We start from the raw sequence: 21326 nt of genomic DNA, 5'->3' as shown, positions 1-21326 counted from the left end.
CCTCTCCCTTTATTCTTTTCTTTTTTTTTGAGGGGGGGTTTCACTGGCTCTGCTTTTAAATCATCATGGCTTTCTGTTCCATTCGGGAGGGGAGGGGTTCAGAGGGTCCAGTCGGCGGGACGACTTTGGTTCAGTCCCTGGTTTCTTGCTGCATAGAAGAGGCTGGGGTGCGAGGAGGAGACGTCGTCGCGTTTTCTGAGGTCCCTGGCTGGCGGGACCCAAGCCCTGGACAGTGTGCTACCTCATTCCACCACCAGGAGGCGATTGTTCCCTCTGGGATTTCTTCCTGTGGGGACCCTGACAGCGTGCGTGGGCGGGGGGGGGGGGGGGAGGCAGGAGTGTAGTGTAGGGTCACAGAAGGTAAAGCAAGACCCAGGCCTGAGACTCTCGTTGGTGGAGAGCACCACCTCTCCGCGGGGAGTCTGGGGCTGAAGGGGCGGGGGGAGGAATTTCAGGACCTGGGTCCCCCTGACAGAAGTCTAGGGGAAGGAAATCATGCGGCCCAAGGCAACAGTTAATGCAACACAGTGGGAGATGTTCCTTCTCTACCCTGCCAGGCAACCTCTTCCCCCCAGTTGGGAAGGGGCAAGATTTTTGGAAAACACTGCTGCCTGCTTGGGTCTGCGCACCACCCTGGTGGGGCCAAACTCTAGAATTCGCTTGCAGTGGAACTGGGGGAGACAGCCAAGCTGGGTTAACTGCATAGACGGGGACAGCTCCGAACTCTCTCCTCCAGCCCCCAAATGGACGAGCTCCGGATGCCCGAAATTCCCGGAGGGACCCACCAAAACGAAAGGGAAAGGGACTAATAAAACTAGGTTTGTCTTTCCCTGTCCCCAGCCCCCTGGCCCCCTTCCCGCTGGGCGCCCCCTGCAGGTCGCGTCCTCAGCACGTCTTCAGCACCTGTTGCAGATGGAGGCGCAGTTCGGTGGCATTTTCCCAGGGTACCACGCTGGCGCGGAAGGAGCTGGGCTCAGCCTTCTGTGCCTCCTGGATAAGGCGGTGCATAGGGTAGCCGCGGCGCGGGAAGGCCACATCGCCACCGGCCAGCAGCCCCATGGGACAGAAGTCGTTGGCGCCGTCGCCCACGTAGGAAAGGCTCTCGAAGTGCACGCTGTCCTGGGCCCGCTCGCGCAGGTAGTCGCTGAGCACCTTGTGCTTGCACGTGTTGGCGGGTCAGCGCGCGCAGCTGTGTGAGTGGAAGGGCTGCAGCGCCAGCAGCCGCCGAGCGTCGGGCCCGGAAGGGTTGCTGAAGATGCGGCGGAACAGGCCTTGGTGGCCGGCGGCGCGCAGCGCGCTCTCCACGCCAAAGGTGTTGGCATCTGAGATGAGAATAACCTCAAAGCAGGAACCCTGCTTGGCCACAAACTGCAGCATTTTGCCCATGCCGGGCGACAGCAGGATGGACTCGTAGACCACGCGCAGGTCTCGCGGCCGCACGCCCTGGTCACCCAGGTACTGGAAGACGCGCTGCATGTACTCGTTGTAGAAGCCCTCGCGGTAGGTGGCACGCAGGCTCTCTGGGAGCTGTTTTCGTCCACGATAGTCTCATCAAAGTCGAAGGTCAGGAGGAAGCGCGGCGAGCCCTGCGCAGCCATCCCGCTGTCCCTAGACAGGCATCAGAGGACAGCAACTGGAAAACACCCGCTCACTGTCAGTACATCACCCTGAGCACCACCTGTAGGGATTGTTGGCCTCCAGCTGTCGGTCCAGAGCTCATGACCACCATACAAGGTCCATGTGAGGGTGCCCAGCCAGGTGGCTTTGTTTCCACCACTAACATCCACCTGATCCTATCCCCTCTCCTGAGCCCCAGGAACCACTCAGTAAAAACAGCCCATCAAATAAGCTAAGGACCACAAGGCCCTTGCTAGGCATCCTCTTAACAATCCCTCATGATGCTGGAAAGGTTACAGATATTATTGAAGACCTAGAAAGGGTAATCAACTTGTGCAAACATCACCCACTATATATGGCAGAGACAGACCTCAAAACCAGATCTCAGAGTCTGAGACCAGTGTTTTTTTCTCTATATGTTCATTGCCCCTTTCTTGTGTATGGTACATCATGGCTTACAAATCAGCTTCACTCATATTCTGTCCTTGCTCAACACAATTCCATGGATCCAGCAGATGAAAAGGACTCGAGGGATTAAATAACTTGCCCAAGGCTACCATGTTTCTATTGGGCAAAGCCTGGTTCATGAACACTTGGTCACAGCCTTGCCTGCCCTCTGTCCTCAAAAGGGAAGAGGCAGATGCCCAGGGCTGGGCATCCACTGCAGCTGAAGGGCTAGGACCCCTGGGTACCACAGGTGATCTAGGACTGTCTCACTCAGTGGTGCTTCTAGAGACTGGCAGTCCGCCAAGAGTCAGGTTGATATTTCTGCCAGATTTTGCTATGTGACTTTGGGGACAGGATTTGGCTTCCTGGGGCCTTCACCAATGCTGCTTCAAACCTACAACTCCCAGTTGCTCCCCTCCACCCTGGGTTTAAATGAGAAACTAGATGCAGCTGGGACACATCTGGACCACTACTGCGAGCCAGACTAGACAGGGGCAGGAGCAAACGTCTGGCTGGCTGCTGCCCTCTGGTGGTGAGAGTGGGTTGACACTGGGTACCCCTCTGACTTTGTCAAGGTGACTCTCCCCAGACCATCCCAGGACAGCAAGGAAAATCAACAGCTTCTCAAGAGAGAGACTGGGACTTTGCAGGAGCAGGGCACCAGTCAGAGGAAGGGCTCCCTCCATCTTGAGGTACCCCATCTGTCCCCACTCCCTGGCTACACATGGAATGTGGGTTTCAGCCTTTTCCCTAAGCATTTGTAGTCTAGGAATCTAGTTGTGGCCAAAGCTCTGGAAGCTTTCTCCTGAGTGACTGAATCCTCTTGTGGTCAGCAAATAGTGTCTCTCAGAGGAAAGGGGGACAGGACCTCTGAGCTTTTCCAGCCGGGTGGGAGGCGGCGGCGGCAGAGGTCTGTCCCGGCTGAGTTTGGAGTGTGAAGAGTAGGGGTACACGGGCTAGCTGAGGTGTTTGGGCTCAGGATGGAGCAAGGGGTGCTTACGGGAATTGGAGGGGATGCGGTGTCTTATCCACCCCCGGATTTCTGGGCTTCGGCTCTCACGAGTCCCTCCAGTCCGGAGGGGCCGTGGATGACGTGCGTCTGGGCCGTCCCCTCCACTTGCCCCCCATCCCCCCTCCCTTTTATTCTTGATGGGTCTGGCAAAAGGTCTATCAATTTTGCTTATCCTTTCAAAGAACCAGCTTTTAGTTTTATTCACTTCAGTTCAGTCACTCAGTTGTGTCTGACTATTTGCAACCCCATGGACTGCAGCACGCCAGGCTTCCCTGTCCGTCACCAACTCCTGGAGCTTACTCAAGCTCCTGTCCATCGAGTCAGGGATGTTCTCCAATCATCTCATCCTCTGTTGTCCCCTTCTCCTCTCACCTTCAATCTTTCCCAGCATCATGGTCTTTTGCAATGAGTCAGTTCTTCACATCAGGTGGTCAAAGTAGTTTCATTGATCTCATCTGTTGCTTTCTTAATCTCTATTGCTTACATCTCTGCTCTGATCTTTGATTTCTACCCTTCTGCTAACTTTCCATTTTCTTTGTTCCTTTTTCTCTCATTGCTTTAGGTGTAAGTTTAGGTTGTTTATTTGAGGTTTTTCTTGTTTCCTGAAGTAAGATTGTATTGCTACAAAATTCCCTCTTAGAACTGCTTTTGCTGCCTTCCATAGGGTTTGTGTTTTCCTTTTCATTTCCCTATAGGTATATTATGATTTACTCTTTGATTTCTTCACTGACTTCGCCTCCACGTGTTTGCTTTTTTCTACAGTTTTGTTTTTTGCTGCAGATGAATTCTACTTTTTATCACTGTTCAAGAATATGGGTTTGTTGTTGATGTTCAGCCGCACAGTCGTGTCTGACTCTTGGCGACCCCATGGGCTGCAGCTTGCCAGGCCTCCGTGTCCCTCACCATCTCCCGAAGTTTGCCTAAGTTCATGTCCATTGCATCGGTGATGTCATCCAGCCATCCCATCCTCTGATGCCCTCTTCTCCTACTGCCCTCAATTCTTCCCACCATCAGGGACTTTTCCAATGAGTCAGCTGTACATATCAGATGACCAAAATAATGGAGTTTCAGCTCAGCATCATTCCTTCCTAATGAGGATTGTTGATTCCACTTAAGTTTGACTGGTTTGAATTCCTTGCTGTCCAAGGGACTCGCAGGAGTCTTCTCCAGCACCACACTTTGAAGGCATCGATTCTTTGGTGCTCCCCCTTCTTTACACTCCAACACTCACAACCGTATGTGCCCACTGGGAAGACCATAGCCTTGACTATATGGATCTTTGTCAGCAGAGTAATGTGTCTGATTGTCAACACACTGTCTAGGTTTGTCATAGCTTTCCTGCCAAGAAGCAAACATCTTCTCATTTCATGGCTGCAGTCACCATCCGCAGTGATTTTAGAGCCCAAGACGAGGAAAGCTGTCACCATTTCCACCGTCCCCTCCTCTATTTGCCAGGAAGGAATGGGATGCGATGCCATGATCTTCTTTTTTTCCCCCCCAATATTTAGTTTTAAGCCGGCTTTTTCCACTCTCCTCCTTCACCCTCATCAAGAGGCTCTTTAGTTCCTCTGCCCTTTCTGCCATTAGATTGGTATCATCTGCATATCTGCGGTTGTTGAGGTTTCTCCTGCCTGTCTTGATTCCAGCTTGTAAATCATCCAGCCCGGCATTTCTCATGATATGCTCAACATGTAGATTAAACAAACAGGGTGACAGCAGACAGCCCTGTCATACTCCTTTCTCAATCCTGACCAATCAGTTGTTCCATACAGTGTGTGTTTCTTCTGGACCCACATACAGGTTTCTCAGGAGACAGGTAAGATGGTCTGGTATTCCCATCTCTCTAAGAGCTTTCCACAGCTTATCATGATCCACACAGACAAAGACTTTGGTCAAGTTGACGAAACAGAGGTAGATGTTTTCCTGGAATTCCCTTGGTTTCTCTATGATCCAGCGAATGCTGGCAATTTGATCTCTGATTTCTCTTCCTTTTCTGAACCCAACTTGGACATCTGGATGGTCTTGGTTCGCATAATGCTGAAGCCTAGCATGCAAGATTTTAAGCATTTCCTTACTAGCATGGCAGATGAGTGCAATTGTCTGATGGTTAGCACATTCCTGGTGCTACTCTTTTTGGGATTTGGGATGTGGATTGACTTTTTCCAGTCCTGTGGCCACTGCTAGGCCTTCCACGTTTGCTGGCATAGTGAATGCAACATTTTGATGGCATCATCCTTTAGGGTTTTTAGAAGTTCTACTGGAATTCTGTCACATCCACTAGCTTTATTAAGAGCAGTGCTTCCTAAGGCCCGCTTGACTTCACTCTCCAGAATAGGTTGCTCTTGGTGGTGACCACACCATCACAGTAATCCAGTACATTAAGATCATTTTTGTACAGTTCTTCTGTATATTTTTTCCATATCTTCTTGATCTCTTCAGCATTCACTAGTTCTCTTCCGTGTCTGTCCTTTATTGTGCCCATCTTTGGGAAAAAATATTCCCTTGATATCTCCAATTATCTTGAGGAGATCTCTAGTAATTTCCTCTTCTGTTTTTTCTTCTAGTTTTATACACTATTCATTGAAGAAGGCTTTCTTGTCTCTCCAAGTTGTTCTTTTGAAATGTCGGTTTAGTTTGATATACCTGTCCCTTTCTCCCTTGATCTTTGCTTCTCTTCTTTCTTTAGCTATTTGAAAGGCCTCCTACCACTTTGCCTTCTTGCTTTTCTTTTTCATTTGGATGGTTTTGTTCACAGCCTCCTGTACAGTATTACAGACCTCAGTCCATCATTCTTCAGACACACTGTTTGCAAGTTCTAATCCCTTGAATCCATTTGTTGCCTCTGCTGCATTATCATAGTGGATTTGCCTTAGGTCGTACCTGACTGGTCTAGAAGATTTCACCACATTTTAGGTTAGCCTGAATTTTGCTATGTGAATCTGATGATCCAAGCCACAGTCAACTCCATGTCTTGTTTTTTTCTGACTATATACAGAATCTCCATCTTTAGCTACAAAGACTGTAATCGATTTGATTTTGGTATTGACCATTTAGTGATGACCATGCACAAAACTGTCTCTGGTGCTGTTGAAAAAGCATATTAGTATCACAATAATATGGAATTATTGAGATACAATTTACTTACAAGGTCTCTGGCCGCTGTAAGCACATACTCTTATGGTACCACCACCACAATCGAAATAAAAACTGTTTTCATCATCTGCAAAATTGCTTCTGGTTTCTTGTCATTTAACCCCTTTGTCAAACCCCAGACACAGGCAACACCCCATCTGTTTTCTCTATATATAGTTTGGCCTCCTCAAGAATGTCAAGTAAATGGAATAGGTCAACTTATCCATGAGGATTCTGTGAGGGAAAAGGATATACAGGTGACTCCTGGATGTGCAATGTACATGTCACCTGAGTATAGTGAAATGGGTTGATTGTTACCTACCTATTCATCAGATTGAAGGCTTACCCTGTCTATAATGTGTATATGTGTTGTCTGTTTAACTCATATTAATTCAATGCAATTTCTCTTCTATGTTTGTTTTTTTTTTTTTTTTGTATATATATATATATTTTTTATTTTTCAGTGGGTTTTGTCATACATTGATATGAATCAGCCATAGAGTTACACGTATTCCCCATCCCGGTCCCCAATCCCACCTCCCTCTCCACCCGATTCCTCTGGGTCTTCCGAGCCCGAGTACTTGAATCATGCCTCCCACCTGGGCTGGTGGTCTGTTTCACCACAGATAATATACATGCTGTTGTTACAAAACATCCCACCCTCACCTTCTCCCACAGAGTTCAAAAGTCTGTTCTGTACTTCTGCGTCTCTTCTTCTGCCCTGCATAGAGGGCCATCGTTACTATCTTTCTAAATTCCGTATATATGTGTTAGTATACTGTAATGTTCCTTATCTTTCTGGCTTACTTCACTCTGTATAATGGGCTCCAGTTTCATCCATCTCATTAGAACTGATTCAAATGAATTCTTTTTAACGGCTGAGTAATATTCCATGGTGTATATGTACCACAGCTTCCTTATCCATTCATCTGCTGATGGGCATCTAGGTTGCTTCCATGTCCTGGCTATTACAAACAGTGCTGCGATGAACACTGGGGTGCACGTGTCTCTTTCAGATCTGGATTCCTCAGTGTGTATGCCCAGAAGTGGTATTGCTGGGTCATATGGTAGTTCTATTTCCAGTTTTCTCTTCTATGTTTGGAAGGGTTGTTTTATGAATTAGAAATTGTAAATCTTTTGAAAGAAAGTGAATCTTCTTTGTAAAAGTCCTCCATCTGCATCTGAGCAGTACTTACCAGGATGTCAACATTGATTGCACAAGCACAGGTACAACAAGCACACTGTAGTCACTCAAACGCTGCTCCCTGGGTCACACAGGGACAGTCCACCTGGCAACCCTGGCAGGCCCAGAGTACCTGGCTGGACCTGCCCATTGGAGGTGAGAGTGTCCCCACTTTATGTCAGCTGAGTAGCAGCCTTTATTGCATCTGCAAGCTTAACCAACTGCTATCATGCAAAGGAACATATAAGCCAACTGCAGGGATTAGGACTTGGACATTTTGGGGCATGATTACTGTGCCCACTGCAGCTAGCGCTCTCTTCAGGGCTCACCTACTGTAAATTCTTTGTTTGTGCCAGTGTCCCTCAATAGTCCAGAGAAAGCGGTAGACCTGGGGCTGGTGCTGGTGGGCTGGGGGTGTGATAGGGAGGGAGCGACTTCACTGGAGTTGGACAGGCAGCAGAACCAGGCAGGATGGGGCCTAGGGCTCTCCAAGGCTGAAGGGGAAAGGCAACAGGGATGCCCTGAATGAGGCCGGGCTTCTGCATTCCTCCTACCCCCTGGGGCCCAGATGGATTTCTTTAACCTGTGCTTCAGGCCCTGCCACAGATTTCCCACTGGAAGTGGAAGGCTTGGGGCTGAGCCAAGGCCTGTGATGTCTATGTTTCCAGTAACATTATAGTGAGGTAGTTGGTCTGAGCTGTGTGCTCAGAGGAGGGAAGGGGGCCTGGTAAAAAGTGAATGAGGGGTTGTGTTCATGCCCTTGCACCTCCACTTCCCTGATCTTCTCCACTTCCTCACCCTGGTGACCACAGTTCCGGGCCCCTCTCTGCCCAAGGGTGGGGCTGATGCTGGTGCTGGACTCCGCGGGCACAACTTACCTACATGTCTCAGTGGCCAGAGACCTCAGCTGGACGGTCTCTGCCAAATTTACTCACTCGGACAATAGCTAGAAGTGCTACACCACCAGGCAATAACCACTGGATCAGCTCTGAACTAAGTGATCAAGCCCACCTGCTCCAGGGAGGAGTCTGAGAGTGGAAGGAGTAAGTCCTACCCATGTTCTTTTCTCACCCTGAGGTGTCTACTATTCCAACCCGCACGTAGACTGTCCACCTCACCTCAATCCAAGAGGCCTGGAATGGAATCAACGTGAGAATATGGGCGCAGTGTTCCCCATTGTCCAGGTGTAGTCACTCCTAAATTCGCTTCCTCATGGCACCCTTCTTGTGCCTGCCTCGGTTAAATCATCTTGGGCGGTCTCCTATTTCTAAGATGAGCAGCAGTATCCCTGGTGCTCTCCAGAGCCACCCTTCCCATTTTCATTCATCCACACCCTCAGCAGTTGGCAGATATCATAGAATGGCAAGGTAGGATCCAGAGCCTCTTCCAGCGACTCCAACTCTGTGAGAGTCCCAACACCCTGTCCTGAGGTGTGCTGACTCCTGCATCATCCCTGTCCTACATTTTGGGAACATGACAACACCCCTTGAATATTGGGGGTCCGACCCTGGCTTCTGCTCACTCAATGCCTTACAGAATCTGGACCAGTCTCTACTTTCTTTTCTCCCCGAATCATATCCTTATGCCTCAAGGGCATTATCCTTGCTGACATTTATTCACACAGAGAGATATCCAGGCACCAACTCTGAATGTGCTACCTTCCATCATACTCCCTTTTGTGTAATAAAACCCTGGTCTTTCAGGAATGGTGTCAGGCAGAACCTACCCTCAGTTCACTCAAACACAGATCTGTCTCTCTGAGTCTCAGGCTGGCACAGTCCTGGAGTGCTGGTGGAGGGAAACAAAGTGCTCCCCAAATTCCAGCGAGGGGGAAATTGCACACAGTGTTCAGACTCATTGTCATGTGCCCTAAAGTACTAGTCCGGGGTACTGAGCTGGGATACTCTGGGAAATATCATTTGTTGAAAGATTTGTGTCACGGGTCTGGTGGAGCATTATTTGACAGGGACCCTGCAAGAACAGAGACTTACTAACCACACTTGCCATAGAGCATGATGGGCCCATTTCCACTCAAGGGTATAGAGAGGCTCAGGCTGGAGATGAGGGTGGTCAGCTGGCTAGGGCAGGAAGGATGTGAAAACACAAAAGACCACCATCCATCTCTAGCTGCCAGGGTGCAGTCTGACCCAGGTTGGCACCAAACAGATGCGTCTCCTGACCTCCAGTCCAGAGACTAGCCTGTCTCCTGTGTTTCCTGTACCTTCCCTCCTGCTCCCCAGGTCACTGGGTCCAGGCTTCATGCCAAAGTCCTTCATTGAATCCAAAGGAGAAGCGAAACTATTGGTGCCTGAGTCTCAGGGGTGAGGGATAAAGCGGAGACGAAGACTGTGTGCAGGTTCCAGCGTGCAAGGTGGGAGTGGGGTGGGGGTGGGGATGGTACGGGCAGTAGGGACTCCAATGAGAGGGCAGAGCCTGGGAAGGGAGAGATGAGGGCACCTGTGCCTGTTTCCACCTGCTGAAATACAGGTGCACGCAAGGTCACCAATGGCAATTCAGGGGAGGGATCGAGGGTACTCCAGTGGAAAATAGAGTGGTCAGGGTAATTAGGACATGAATCCAGTGCGGCAAGCAGGATGGGATGGAGCTCTGTGAGTCATGAGTTCCTTCCAATGGGGAGGCAGAATGTCAACGATGGATGGGAACCGGCAAATCCCAGAGGAGCGAATTTAAAGAACTAGAAGAAGCCTTTAAGGGAATGGGAGGATGGGTCAGTGTGGCCATACAAGGCCCTCAGTGAACCCAGACCAGGGGCACTCTGGTGCCCTGCTGGCCTGGATGGTAGCAGAGGATGACCCAGAATCCCCACTGCAGGATGCCAGAAGTACTGCTCTGCAACAGGCTCTGATATGAGTGGCTCCCCACCAGGCCTTGCCCCACTCCGCCTACCCCTACATCCCAGAGAAAGGGTAGAGCACAGAATATGAGAAGTCCTTTAATCAAAAACTGCTATGAAACTGGGGCAGAGAGGGGGCAAAACAAGGGCAGAGGATGCCCTGGTGGAGGCAGAACGAGAGGCAACAAGCTTAGCCGCAGCTCGCCGGCCCGGGAGGTAACAGCAGCTCCTCTTGCAGGAAGATACTGGGCTCAACCTGTAAAACAGCAGAGTCAGGGAAGAGCCTCAAGCCAGGGCAGCCCACAGCCCTGCTCAACAGCCAACGTTGTGGGAAGGGGTATGCAGTGTGTAACACTCACGTCAAACGATCTGGAACTTGTCAGCCAGGTACCGCATGGAGGCTGCAACAGGGAAAGGCATGAACAGGTGGTCCAGAAAGAAAGACACAGAAGCCTGTCCCGCTGTCCCCGTGGGGAACCACCTAGCCCTGCAACCTGAAACCCACCTACTCCCAGCCCCGATGCAAAGAGCTCTGGGCCTGATCACTCCCCACTACTGGAATTTAATGTGGAGCCATTTCCTAAAAGGAAACATAATGTGCCAGCAGCTCTCAAGCTCGGGGCCATGCCCAAACCATTCAAAAACTGTCTCGCAAACAATCCAACAAGACCCTTAGAGGCCACACCAGATCAATAGGGCATCTCTAAAGTCCTATTACAAGGAGCTCTCTAGGACTCGTCTGGCTGGCAGAGTGTGCACGCAGTCCACACAGTACTTTGCTACTTGTCCGCACGCCCAGCTGGACATGCACCACACACTCCACGGACAGGCTTGATAGGTTCTCCTCCCCACAGGAATGCTGATCCCTACGAGGCCCCCTGCACCTGCAGCCCTCCTCACCCCAAGGGCCCACCCCAATTCTGCACTAAGAACCCGCTGCTCTCTGTCCCTGGTTCCTCATACCAAGTTGCTCCTTAAGGTCGTCTATTTCTCTCTGTAGCACCAGACACTAGGCCAGCAGACAAAGGAGGAACAGAAATGGTTAGTATACACCCGCCTCCCCTCTCCTCCTCCTCTCCTCTTCCCCAGGTCCTCATCGCAAACCAGGTGTCTAGACTGGCAAGGGAAAGACATTCCTCAGTGGAATGGAGGTGGGCTCCCTCCCTGGGGTGCGGGATAGGGGCGGGGGGGGGGCACACAAGTCAGTTGCACTTGGACTCAGACCCCACCATGGTGTTTGGGTGTGCATTCATAGGAGCCAGAAGAAACATTACCCGAGGACAGCCCTGCCTTCTGCGTGGCTGCTGCTGCCTTTTCGGTCTTGGGCCATGGTCAGTTGGTTCCTGGTCACCTGAGAGGGAAAGGACACACAATCCAGCTTCCCAGGTTCCCAGTGAGGTGGAAACCGCCAAGCAGGCTCTAACGTGAGGTGAGGCAGTACCACCCTCTGCTAGCATCACGTCTCCCCTGCTCTGCCTGGGAGGCAGCGCAAACTTTCTCTCTGGGCCTGCCCCTCTATTCCTTAGGGCAGCCATTTCACCATGATGGAGGCTCTGCATTCGAGCCTCCCAGAGCGGCAGCCACAGCCAGCACCTGGGAGAGCAATGTGGGCGAACAGCACTTCACAGAAAAGGCTATTAGCCTGCAGGTCTACGCCCAGAGTAGCTGTTGGGGCACTGCCACCGATCACCCCTGCCAAACAAATTCTACACAGAAGGTGATGGGACCAGGTCCAGCCCTGGTGACACACTGTTTCTCATGGGAGAAGTGGCCTGAGAGCAAGGCTGAGCCCCCAGAAGAGAGAGTGAGTCAGATACAGAGGTTTCTGCCCTCACCCCTGGCCTCCTCCCCCATATCAAAACCCAGGACACTCACCTGATGGGCCAGGCCCTCTGGGCCTGACTTCTCCCTTGTTCATGGCCACGGGCTCTGAGTTTCTTGAATCCTGTGTGCCTCTGATGTTGAGGTTGGCCCTGCCAGTTTCTCCATGATGCAGCGATGGAGAAGATGGCCATGGCCTGTCAGTGGTAAACTACAAACAAGATTTCTCACTAATCTGGAGTAAGGATATGTGTGTGCGTGTGCATGTGTGTACCAGTGCATTTATATGTCTGTGTTTGTGAGAGCTCATGTCATTCAAGACAGAGCTGAGGCAGGGAATCGGAAAGAGTATTGAAAGGCTGATCTCTTTAGCACATTCTCTGTCAGTCAGCCCCAGGCCTGTAGGCAGAACTGAGCTGGGGACAACATGTGGCACTGAGAAAGCCTGGGGCCCCTGCAAAGAAGGTTTGGGGAAGAGCTAGGAAGTAGGATTCAGGAAAGTGATGTGTCTAAACACCGAAACTCTGTGAAGCTTTTAAGGGGTCCCCTCAAATCAATTCAGCTACCAGCTCTCCCTTCCACTCCAGACCCAGCCTCGTGGAAGAGGCTGGAAATAGGACAAAGGTGGAACACCGAGCTCAGCACACCCAAAGTGCTACCTTAACGTTTGTCCCTAGTGAAAGGACACCAATCTGGCATCCTAATGACCCAGTGACCGAGGGTCACCCAATGACGACCCCTGAGGGATGGAGAGAAGGAGCACCGGGTGAAGACCTGTGCCCTGGGGAGGGTGGGAGGGGGAAGAGTGGGGAGAGAGGAGGGGTCTGGCCTACTCACTTGGCCTTTTGGGAATGGGTCTCTATTTGGGTCATTGTCTGCTCCTGACACCGCCACTGCTGCCAACGACTCCCGGGCCCGCCGAGCCACGGGTTTCTTCCCAGCGCCGGTGTGCTTGGACTCTTCAGCTCCCAAAGGGACCAAGGCATACTTCTTGGACCTCCCGAGTAGTGGGATGCCAGAGATTGGGGGAAAGGTGGCCAGTTCCAGGGGAGTGGCCGAGATTCCCTGCCCCCAGGAAGGGAAGGTTCTCTCCATGGCAGGTTTGGAGATGCCCCCAAGGGATTTCTTCTCCTGGACCCCCTTCCTCCTAGGAGTGGGCCGCGGCCTGCTGCCTGTAGCGGCAGCTGCAGTAACTGATACTACTGCCACTCCCGGGTAGCTGGGCAGGCTGCCCCCCTTCCCCCAGAGCACGCTCTGCATTTTCTTAGGGGGAGAGGTGTCCTCCTGCTCTGCATCGCCCTGCCTGCCCTCCCTTTCCACAACTGAAATTAATCCTTGTGGAGCCGAGGACTGGCAAGTGCCTGGCTCGTTAAGGAGATTCTCCCTGCCTTGGACATGCAAGCGTCTGGGTGTGTTCCCAGGATCCTCAGGGCTGTTGAGCATGGCCTGGCCTCCGTCTTTGGGATAAATGCTCACCCTCATCCGCTCTATCTCACTGAACTCATCAGAGGACTTGGGGTTGGACAGCAGCTCAGCTTGGCTTTCTGAGGGGGGCCACTGGCGATCCACAGCCACGTTCAACCTACTTCTAGTGCCTCTCTTAGGGTTCCCACCGACGTGGAGAGGGCCGGCCTCAGCCTGTGCCGCTTCCCCACACCTCTGGGTGGCACTGCCTCGACTGCGGGGACGCACCTCGAGATTCCACAAGGCAGACACTTCGCCGACCACATAGCTCTCCTGGGACAGGTAACCGCGGGTGCCCAGCAAATTCAGGTTGGCCAGCTGCTGCAGGATGGCCGCCACTGACTCGTCAGCCAGCTGCAGGGCGTCCCCCTGATCGTCGGCCGGGGACCCAGGCCGGCCTTCCCAGCCCCACAGCCCTGGCCCTGCCGCTTCCAGCACCTCCCGCTCTGACTCGAAGCCCTCAGGGTCTGGGGAGCCATCCCCGCCCTCACCCTCGCAGCTTCGCGGTGCCCCAGCCTCGGGGCTAAGGCTGGGTCCCTGCGGGCCTGCGGAGCCGGCCTCAAGGCCGCTGGTCTGCTCCCCACACTCTGAGCCGAAACCCGCTCCCGAAACAGACACCTCATCATCTGGGGAGCTCATGTCACGATCTGGGTGGCCACCGGACCTGGGGCAGCGACGATTTATCAACCGGGTCGCGGTGGCGGCGGCGGTGGTGGTCACAGCAGGTGAGGCGGGCGTCGACTGGAGCTCGCCGTCAAGCACCAGGAGCACCACACGCAGGAGATGGCCGCAAATGACGCGAGGTTTTCAGCGCGCCAGCCCTGCCGCCTCCTCATTGGTCCGGTTCCTGCCAACCAGCACGCGCCTTGTTTGGCCGTCCCCTCGAGGTGTAACCAATGGGGTCGACAGCCTCCTCTGGCTTGCTGCCAAGCCCAAGGACCATCCCGGCAGTTTGGAGTTGGTTGGTGAAGTTGATGCTGCGAGAATACGTCTGTCAAGCCTCTCGTCCCACCTCCTCCTGTCCCACCTCCCCTTTACGGTTAGAGTCACAGCCCTGAGCCCCGACTGTGTACAAAATGGGTGGAGCGGGAGGCAGGAGGATAATGAGGGCGCTGGTCTCCTGGGAGGTGAGGATGAAACGTCAGGATGGAGGCGCTGGGCACCTAGCACGTGCTGAAAGCACTTGCCAGCCTCCCTTCCACCACAAGTCTTATGACCAATGGGAGAGTGGGCAGAGGAATCCCGCACTCAGTGGTGAGTGGTCGGCGTACTTCTCCCTAAGTGGCCAGAGGACAAAGGGATCGTAGTTTTATTCTGTAACATCTATGCCTCAACTGCTCCATCAAATGTTCTTGGCAGGCAGATTTGACGGACAGACTGGGGTTGACCTTGCTCCCTGAGCTCTTTCTCCGATCTGAGGCAATTGAAAGAAGAGAGAATCTTAGTGTCCAGTTACAGTTGCAAAGGTGCTCATGGCTTCTGATTCTTGAGATGTAAACTAAAACAACTAATCAGGTTTCACACACTAGGAAGACAACCTTCCTAGAGGTTAACCCTTCTGAGAGTGGGAGAACTTAGGAGCAAACCCCTGTGGCGGTGGTGCAAGAAATCTATTTGGGAGGTAATTTGGCAGAATCTATTAAAAGCAACTTATACAGCAGGGACCCTGTGCCTGGCACTCAATGGTTCCTTGTGATATTCCTAGGACTATAGTACCAGTGATTACCAGCCTCTTACAGGTGAGGAAACAGGTACTGAGAGGTCAGTCACTGAGCCAAGGTCATTTGGCCTGTGCAGATCAGTGGTAGCATTAAAACCAAGCAATTTGAATCCAGAGCCCTTGCTTTGATCCAAATATCTTAAAACTGAAAAAAAAAAAAAAAAAGCTCCTTTTATTCTCTTCCAGCAAGTCTCCTGTCTGGCACATCCTCTATAAGTGAGGGTATATTTCTAAGATGTCTATTTTAGTCCATTGGTCTATTTGTTAATATGGCAGTACCACACAGTTTTGATTACTGTAACTTTGTAATATATTGAAATCAGGAAGTGTGAGTTCTCTACTTTTTTTCTTTTTCCACATTGCTTTGCCTATTAAAGATCTCTTTAGATTCTATTTAAATTTTAGGATGAAGTTTTCTTTTTCTGTAAAACATGCCATTGAGATTTTGATAGGGCTTGCAGTGTGTAGATCAGTCTGGGTAGTATGTTGGAAGAACAGGTTCAATGGAGTGTGTGTTTGTGTGTGTGTGTGTGTGTGTGTGTGTGTGTGTGTGTGTGTGTGTGTGTGTGTGTGTGAAAAAGAATTGACTCATTCAATTATAGAGGCTGGTAAGTCCCAAGATCTAGAGGGTGACTTGGCTAGCTGGAGACCCAGAAGAGCCAGTGGTTTAGCTCTAGTCCAGGTTAGAAGGCCTAAGAACCAAACCAATAGAGCTGATATTTCAGTTTGGGTCTCTAGGCAGTAAAAGAAGCTGATGTCCCAGTCCAAAGGCTTTCACATCGGAGAAATGCTCTTACATGAGGAAAGTTTGCCTTTTTTGCTTTATTGAGACTACCAACTGATTAGGTAAAGCCCACCCACATTATCCTGGGGAAATCTGTTTTATCCAGTTGACTGATTTAAATGTTAATCTCATGGAAAAGCACCCTACAGAAACACCCAGAATAATGTTTGACTAAGTATCTAGGCACTCTGTGGACCAGTCAAGCTGACACATAAAATTAACCATCTCAGATAGCGTGGACCTCTTAACAATATTTAGTATTCCAGTCTGTGTAGACAGATGTCTTTCCATTTATTTGTGTTTCCATTTATTTGTATTTCTTTTTAATTTCTTTCAGCAATGATTTGTAGTTTGTAGTATACAAGTCTTTTGACTCCTTGCTTGAGTTTATTCCTCAGTATTTTATTCTTTTTTGATGCTAATGTCAATGGAATTGTTCTCTTAATTTCCTTTTCAAATTGTTTTTTGTTAGTGTGTAGTGATAAAACTGAATTTTGTTTCTTGATTTTGTGTCCTGGAACTTTGTTGAATATGTTTACTAGTTCTCCCAGTTGTGTGTGTGTGTGAGTGTGTGTGTGTGTGTAATCTTTTGGGTATTCCATGTACAAAATCATGCTATCTGCAAACGGAGATACTTTTATTGTTTCTGATTTGGATGCCTTTAATCTCTTCTTGTTTCTTAAGTGCTCTGGCTATGACTTCCAGTGTGTTGAATAGTAGTGGTGAGAGTGGGCTTCCTTGTCTTGTTCCTTACCTTAGAAGAAGAGATTTCAGCTGTTCACCACTGAGTATGATGTTCATTGTGGACTTTACTTATATGGCTTTTATTATGTTGAGGTAATTTCTTTCTACTCTACTCCTAGTTCTTTGAGTGTTTTTATCATGAAAGAGGGTTGAATTTTTATGCCTCTATAGAGATGATGATGTGATTTTTGTCCTTCATTCATGTTAATGTGTTTTATTGCATTGATTAATTTTGTTAGTTAATTGTATGTTAAACTAACCTTGCATCCAAGGGATAAGCCCCATTTGACTGTATCACACAGTCCTTCTAATGTGCTGTTGAGTTCGTTTTGCTAGTATTTTGTTGAGGAGTTTTGTGTCTGCATTCATCTGGGAAACTGGCCTGTAATATTCATTTCTTTTGGTGCCTTTAATATCAGGGTGAAATGAGTTTGAAAGTGTTACCTTTTCTTCAACATTTTTGGAATGATTTGAGAAAGATTGGTATTAATTCCTTAAATGTTTGGTGGAGTTCTCCATTGAAACTATCTGCTCCTGTTTTTTTTCTGTGTGTGGTGGGGGAGTTAGTGATTACTGATTCAATCTCATTATTGGTCTATCAGGTTTTCTATTTCTCCTTGATTCAGTTCTGGTAGATTGTGTGTTTCAAGGAATTGATTCACTTCTTCTAGGTTGTCCAGTTACTTTCTAAACAATGGTTCATAATGTCCTCTTATAATCCTGTTTTTTTCTGGGGCATTGATTGTAATATCCCATCTTTTATTTCTAATTTTAGTTATTTTCATCTTTTTCTCTTAATCTATCTAAGTATTTGTCAGTTTTCTTGATCTTTTAAAAAGCAAATACAGTTATGTTGATTTTTTTCTGTTGTCTTTTCTGTTCTTTGTTTATCTCTGCTTTAATCTTTATTATTTTCTTCCTCTGCTGGCTTTGGTTTCCATTTGTTCTTTTTCTAGCTCCTTGAGGTGTAAAATTATATAGTTGATTTGTGATCTTTCTTCCTTTTTAAGGTATGCATTTATAGTTATAAAGTCCCAGCATTGCTTTCATTGTACCCCGTAAGTTTTGTCATGTTGTGTTCTCATTTTTCCTGTCTCAAGATGTTTTCTAATTTCCCCTGTGCCTTCTTTTCTGACCCATTGAATGCTTAAGTATATGTTGTTAAACTTTGGTACATTTGTGGATTTTCCCATCTTCCTTGTGCTGTTGCTTTCTGGTTTCATTTACTGTGATCAGAAAAGATACTGTGTGTAGTTTCACTTTTCTTGAAGTTGCTAAGGCTTGTTCTGTGGTTTAACATGTAGTTTATGCTGGAGAATGTTCCATTTATATAGGGGGATGTGTATTTCACTGTTGTCGGATGGATTGTTCTGCATATGTTGTTAAGTTCAATTGGTCTGTAGCCTTGTTAGGTCCTCTATTTGCTTGTTGATCTACTGTTTGGTTGTTTTTATCCATTATTGAAAGTGGGATATCAAAGTGTCTTACTGTTATTGTGTGGCAATCTATTTCTCCCTTCAAATATGTCAACATTTGCTTTCTATAGTTAAGAGCTCTGAGGTTTGGTGCCTAAATTTGTGTAATTGTTATATTATGTTGATGAATTGACCCTTTTAGCATTATATAATGTCCTTTGTCACTTATTACTGTTTTTTATTTAAAATCCATCTTATTTGATATTAGTATAGCCATTCTGGCTCTCATGTTGCATGGAAAATCTATTTCCATTCTTTAATTTTCAGCCTCTGTGTGTTCTTAGACCTAAAGCGAATCTCCTGTAGACAGTGTATATGGATTCTGTTTTTTCCCTAATCATTCAGCAAATCTATGTATCTTGGGAAGTTTAATCCATTTATATTTAGGGTAATTATTGATAGGATGGACTTCACTACCAGTTTGTTAATTCTTTTCCATATGTCTTGTAGCTTTTTTTGTCCCTCCTTTCATCTCTTACTGCTTTCCCTCCAATTTCGTTGATTTTCTTTTTTGTAGTGATATGTATTAATCCCCTTCTCATTTCCTTTTTTATATATTCTACAGATATTCTCCATGTGGTTACCTTTGGAGTTATATAAAACCTTCTTAAGTTATACACTATTTTAAATGGCTGAAATCAGCTGCAGTTACATATAAAAACTGAATTCTTTCCCAGCTTGCTCCCTTTTTATGGTATTAATAACATACATCTTTATATATTGTATACCCTTTAATATAGGTTTATAATTATTTTTATGTCTTTCTTATTTAATTCTATTCACCAACACTCTCATAGTGTTTGGTTCATGTATTTGTCTTTACCAGAGAACCTTATATTTTGACATGGCTTCAGAGTGCTGTCTACCTTCCCTTTGGATCAATTGGAAGGACTTCCTTTAGCCTATCTTGTGGAGCAGGTCTAGTGGTAAAGAACTCCATCAGCTTTTGCTCATCTGGGAACGTTTCCAGTCTTGTGGAAGTGGGGCCCAGTATCTGAGATGGCTGTGCAAGTGCAGTATTGGACGGTTGTGTGGGTGAGGGTGTCTTCCTTTCATCTCTCTCTGTCTCTGCCTCTCTTCCTGTGTTCTCTTGCATGATAAGACTTTCTATGTAGAAAGAGTAAAATGCACATACGAACTTAAAAATAACCTAACTGCCCTAAACTACAGTTTTGGTTGGCACAGAACTCACTTTCTGAAGAACCACATACAACTGTTTGACCAAATGTTTCATCACCACATACCTAAGAGTGACAACTTTTCAACCTGCCATAGCTTTACCATTATGACTCCAAGTCCAATCCTTCCTATTCAGCCAATTCTAAAACTTTAGATTCTGTAACTTACAGCTTGCACTTTGAGGTACCAAATTCTAAATCAATTAGAATCTGAATTTAGCTCCAGTAACAAGGACTCAAAAAACAGTAGCTTAAACAAATTAAGTAATTTTTTTTTTCTATTTGAGGAAAAGTCTGAAGATGGGCAGTCAAAGGCTGAAATAGTACTTCATGATGTTTTCAGAAATTCAGACTCCTTTTGTATTTCTGCTCAGTGTGAGAATGATCATTTATTTAACCTTCACGAGATGGCTGCCTGAGCTTCATCTTTCACATCTGTCTTCAAGGCAGCAGAGAGGAAGAGAAGGTAAAGAACAAAAGGAGATTGGTCAACTGATTCAGCTCTCCCACTCAGGTTTCTTTGCCATAAAATATGTTTGTATCAGCATTTAGGTACTTTTATTTCATTGCTAGTTTCAGCAGAGTATACCGTCAAAGAGTGATATATCCAGTGTGGATTTGGCAGTGGAACATCAAAACAGATGTTAAACAAAGAGCATGCCATCTGCAAAGAGATTTATAATAATAATTTAAAGCTTCATGATCTAGGATCATTCCAATTTAAAACACTATGAAATAAGAGCATCATGAAAATAAAGTCAACTTGTGATGGTAAGAAAAGGAATATAGGGCAAGAAGAAAACTAGAATTTGTTAAGAGTACGAGCTTTCCAGAAGATAGATATTATTCTTCAGTGGGAAACCTTGCAGATACAAAATAAAATCCAAATATTTGGTCATGTAATACCAATTTTACCTGAAATAAAGCCAAAGCCATAGATTCTGGTTCTGGCTTGTCAGCTATTCCCTGCACTAACTTATCTGCAGAAGCATCTGGCCAATTTGTACCTAGTGACCCTTTATGCATGCTAATGGGGTTCAGGTAAAATGAACCTGTGTACAGAGCATTCTGCACCCTGGAGGAGTTATCAGTATACAATAGGAGTTCATGTTGGTCCTTTAATGGACTGGAACCTGGTGGTCTGCCGTCGACGATGAGAAAATGAAAGAAGGAAAGAGGCTAATAGTCCCTGGGTAATGCAGCTGGCTCTCGCGTTTCAGGGAATCAGCCAGAAATAGAGAGATAAAGAGAAAGAGAGGAAGAGAAAGAAAGAAAGAAAGGAAGAAAGAAAGACTCAGGGACCCAAGCCCTGATGGAGCAAAGGTGTTTTAATCGACATGGTGTGGGCATATATACTGTCTTACAAGGTAGTTATTCTCACCAAAGATAAAGATTAAAATTCCAGACTTACAAAACATAAGTCGATCCTTATCAAAGAGAGAGAGTCGTAAACAATCACTTTTACCATATGGTTCATATAAAGGAAGAGGGTACTTATCCCGTATTGAGAAACTGACGAAGGACGTGCCTGGATTCCTCACCTCTGGAAAGGTGTGCCTTTCCTCTTAATCCCTGAATATTCAGGTCCTTATTAGGACCAAAGGCTTCCAGATCCAAAACAGCACACAGGAAACCTCTTGTTAAATGCTTCCTGACAAGTTTATATTCTTGTTTCCTTACAGTAATTCAAATGTACTTCCTGCTGTGATTTTTATTTTGCAAAATGAATCTGTGTCCTCTACGTACATTTAACAACAACAACAACAATAATAATAGTAAAAACTCTAGCTTTAAGGAGCTGACATATACCACTCAAGATGTGGGACATACTGAGGTCACATTGCTTTCTGAGGAATCTACCCCAAAGCTCTATGTACTCACTTCTAATTATGTCT

The 21326-nt window shown here is 47.6% G+C and overlaps 1 protein-coding gene and 1 pseudogene across 1 annotated transcript; both read right to left on the bottom strand.

Annotated features, from left to right (window-relative positions):
* Positions 1–885: 885 nt before the first annotated feature.
* On the bottom strand, positions 886–1598 carry LOC136154317 (phosphoethanolamine/phosphocholine phosphatase-like; annotated as a pseudogene).
* An 8837-nt stretch (positions 1599–10435) lies between these two features.
* Positions 10436–14169, bottom strand: LOC136154515 (uncharacterized protein CXorf49 homolog). The gene is made up of 4 exons (XM_065916778.1): positions 12904–14169; positions 11520–11596; positions 10637–10646; positions 10436–10501 (listed from the first exon to the last, which is right to left on the bottom strand). The coding sequence occupies exons 1-4, from the start codon at positions 14167–14169 to the stop codon at positions 10436–10438; spliced, it is 1419 nt and encodes a 472-aa protein (XP_065772850.1).
* Between the last annotated feature and the right edge of the window lie 7157 nt (positions 14170–21326).

Source organism: Muntiacus reevesi, chromosome X (genome assembly GCF_963930625.1).
Source record: "Muntiacus reevesi chromosome X, mMunRee1.1, whole genome shotgun sequence".
Classification (NCBI taxonomy): domain Eukaryota; kingdom Metazoa; phylum Chordata; class Mammalia; order Artiodactyla; family Cervidae; genus Muntiacus; species Muntiacus reevesi.
This window is presented reverse-complemented; position numbering and strand designations above follow the sequence as displayed.

Coding starts and splice junctions, on each gene's coding strand:
- LOC136154515 (XM_065916778.1), bottom strand. CDS start 14,169: ATGAGCTCCCCAGATGATGAGGTGTCTGTTTCGGGAGCGGGTTTCGGC. Junction 11,597..12,903: donor ACCCATTCCCAAAAGGCCAA/GTGAGTAGGCCA, acceptor TTTCCCTCTCAG/GTGACCAGGAACCAACTGAC.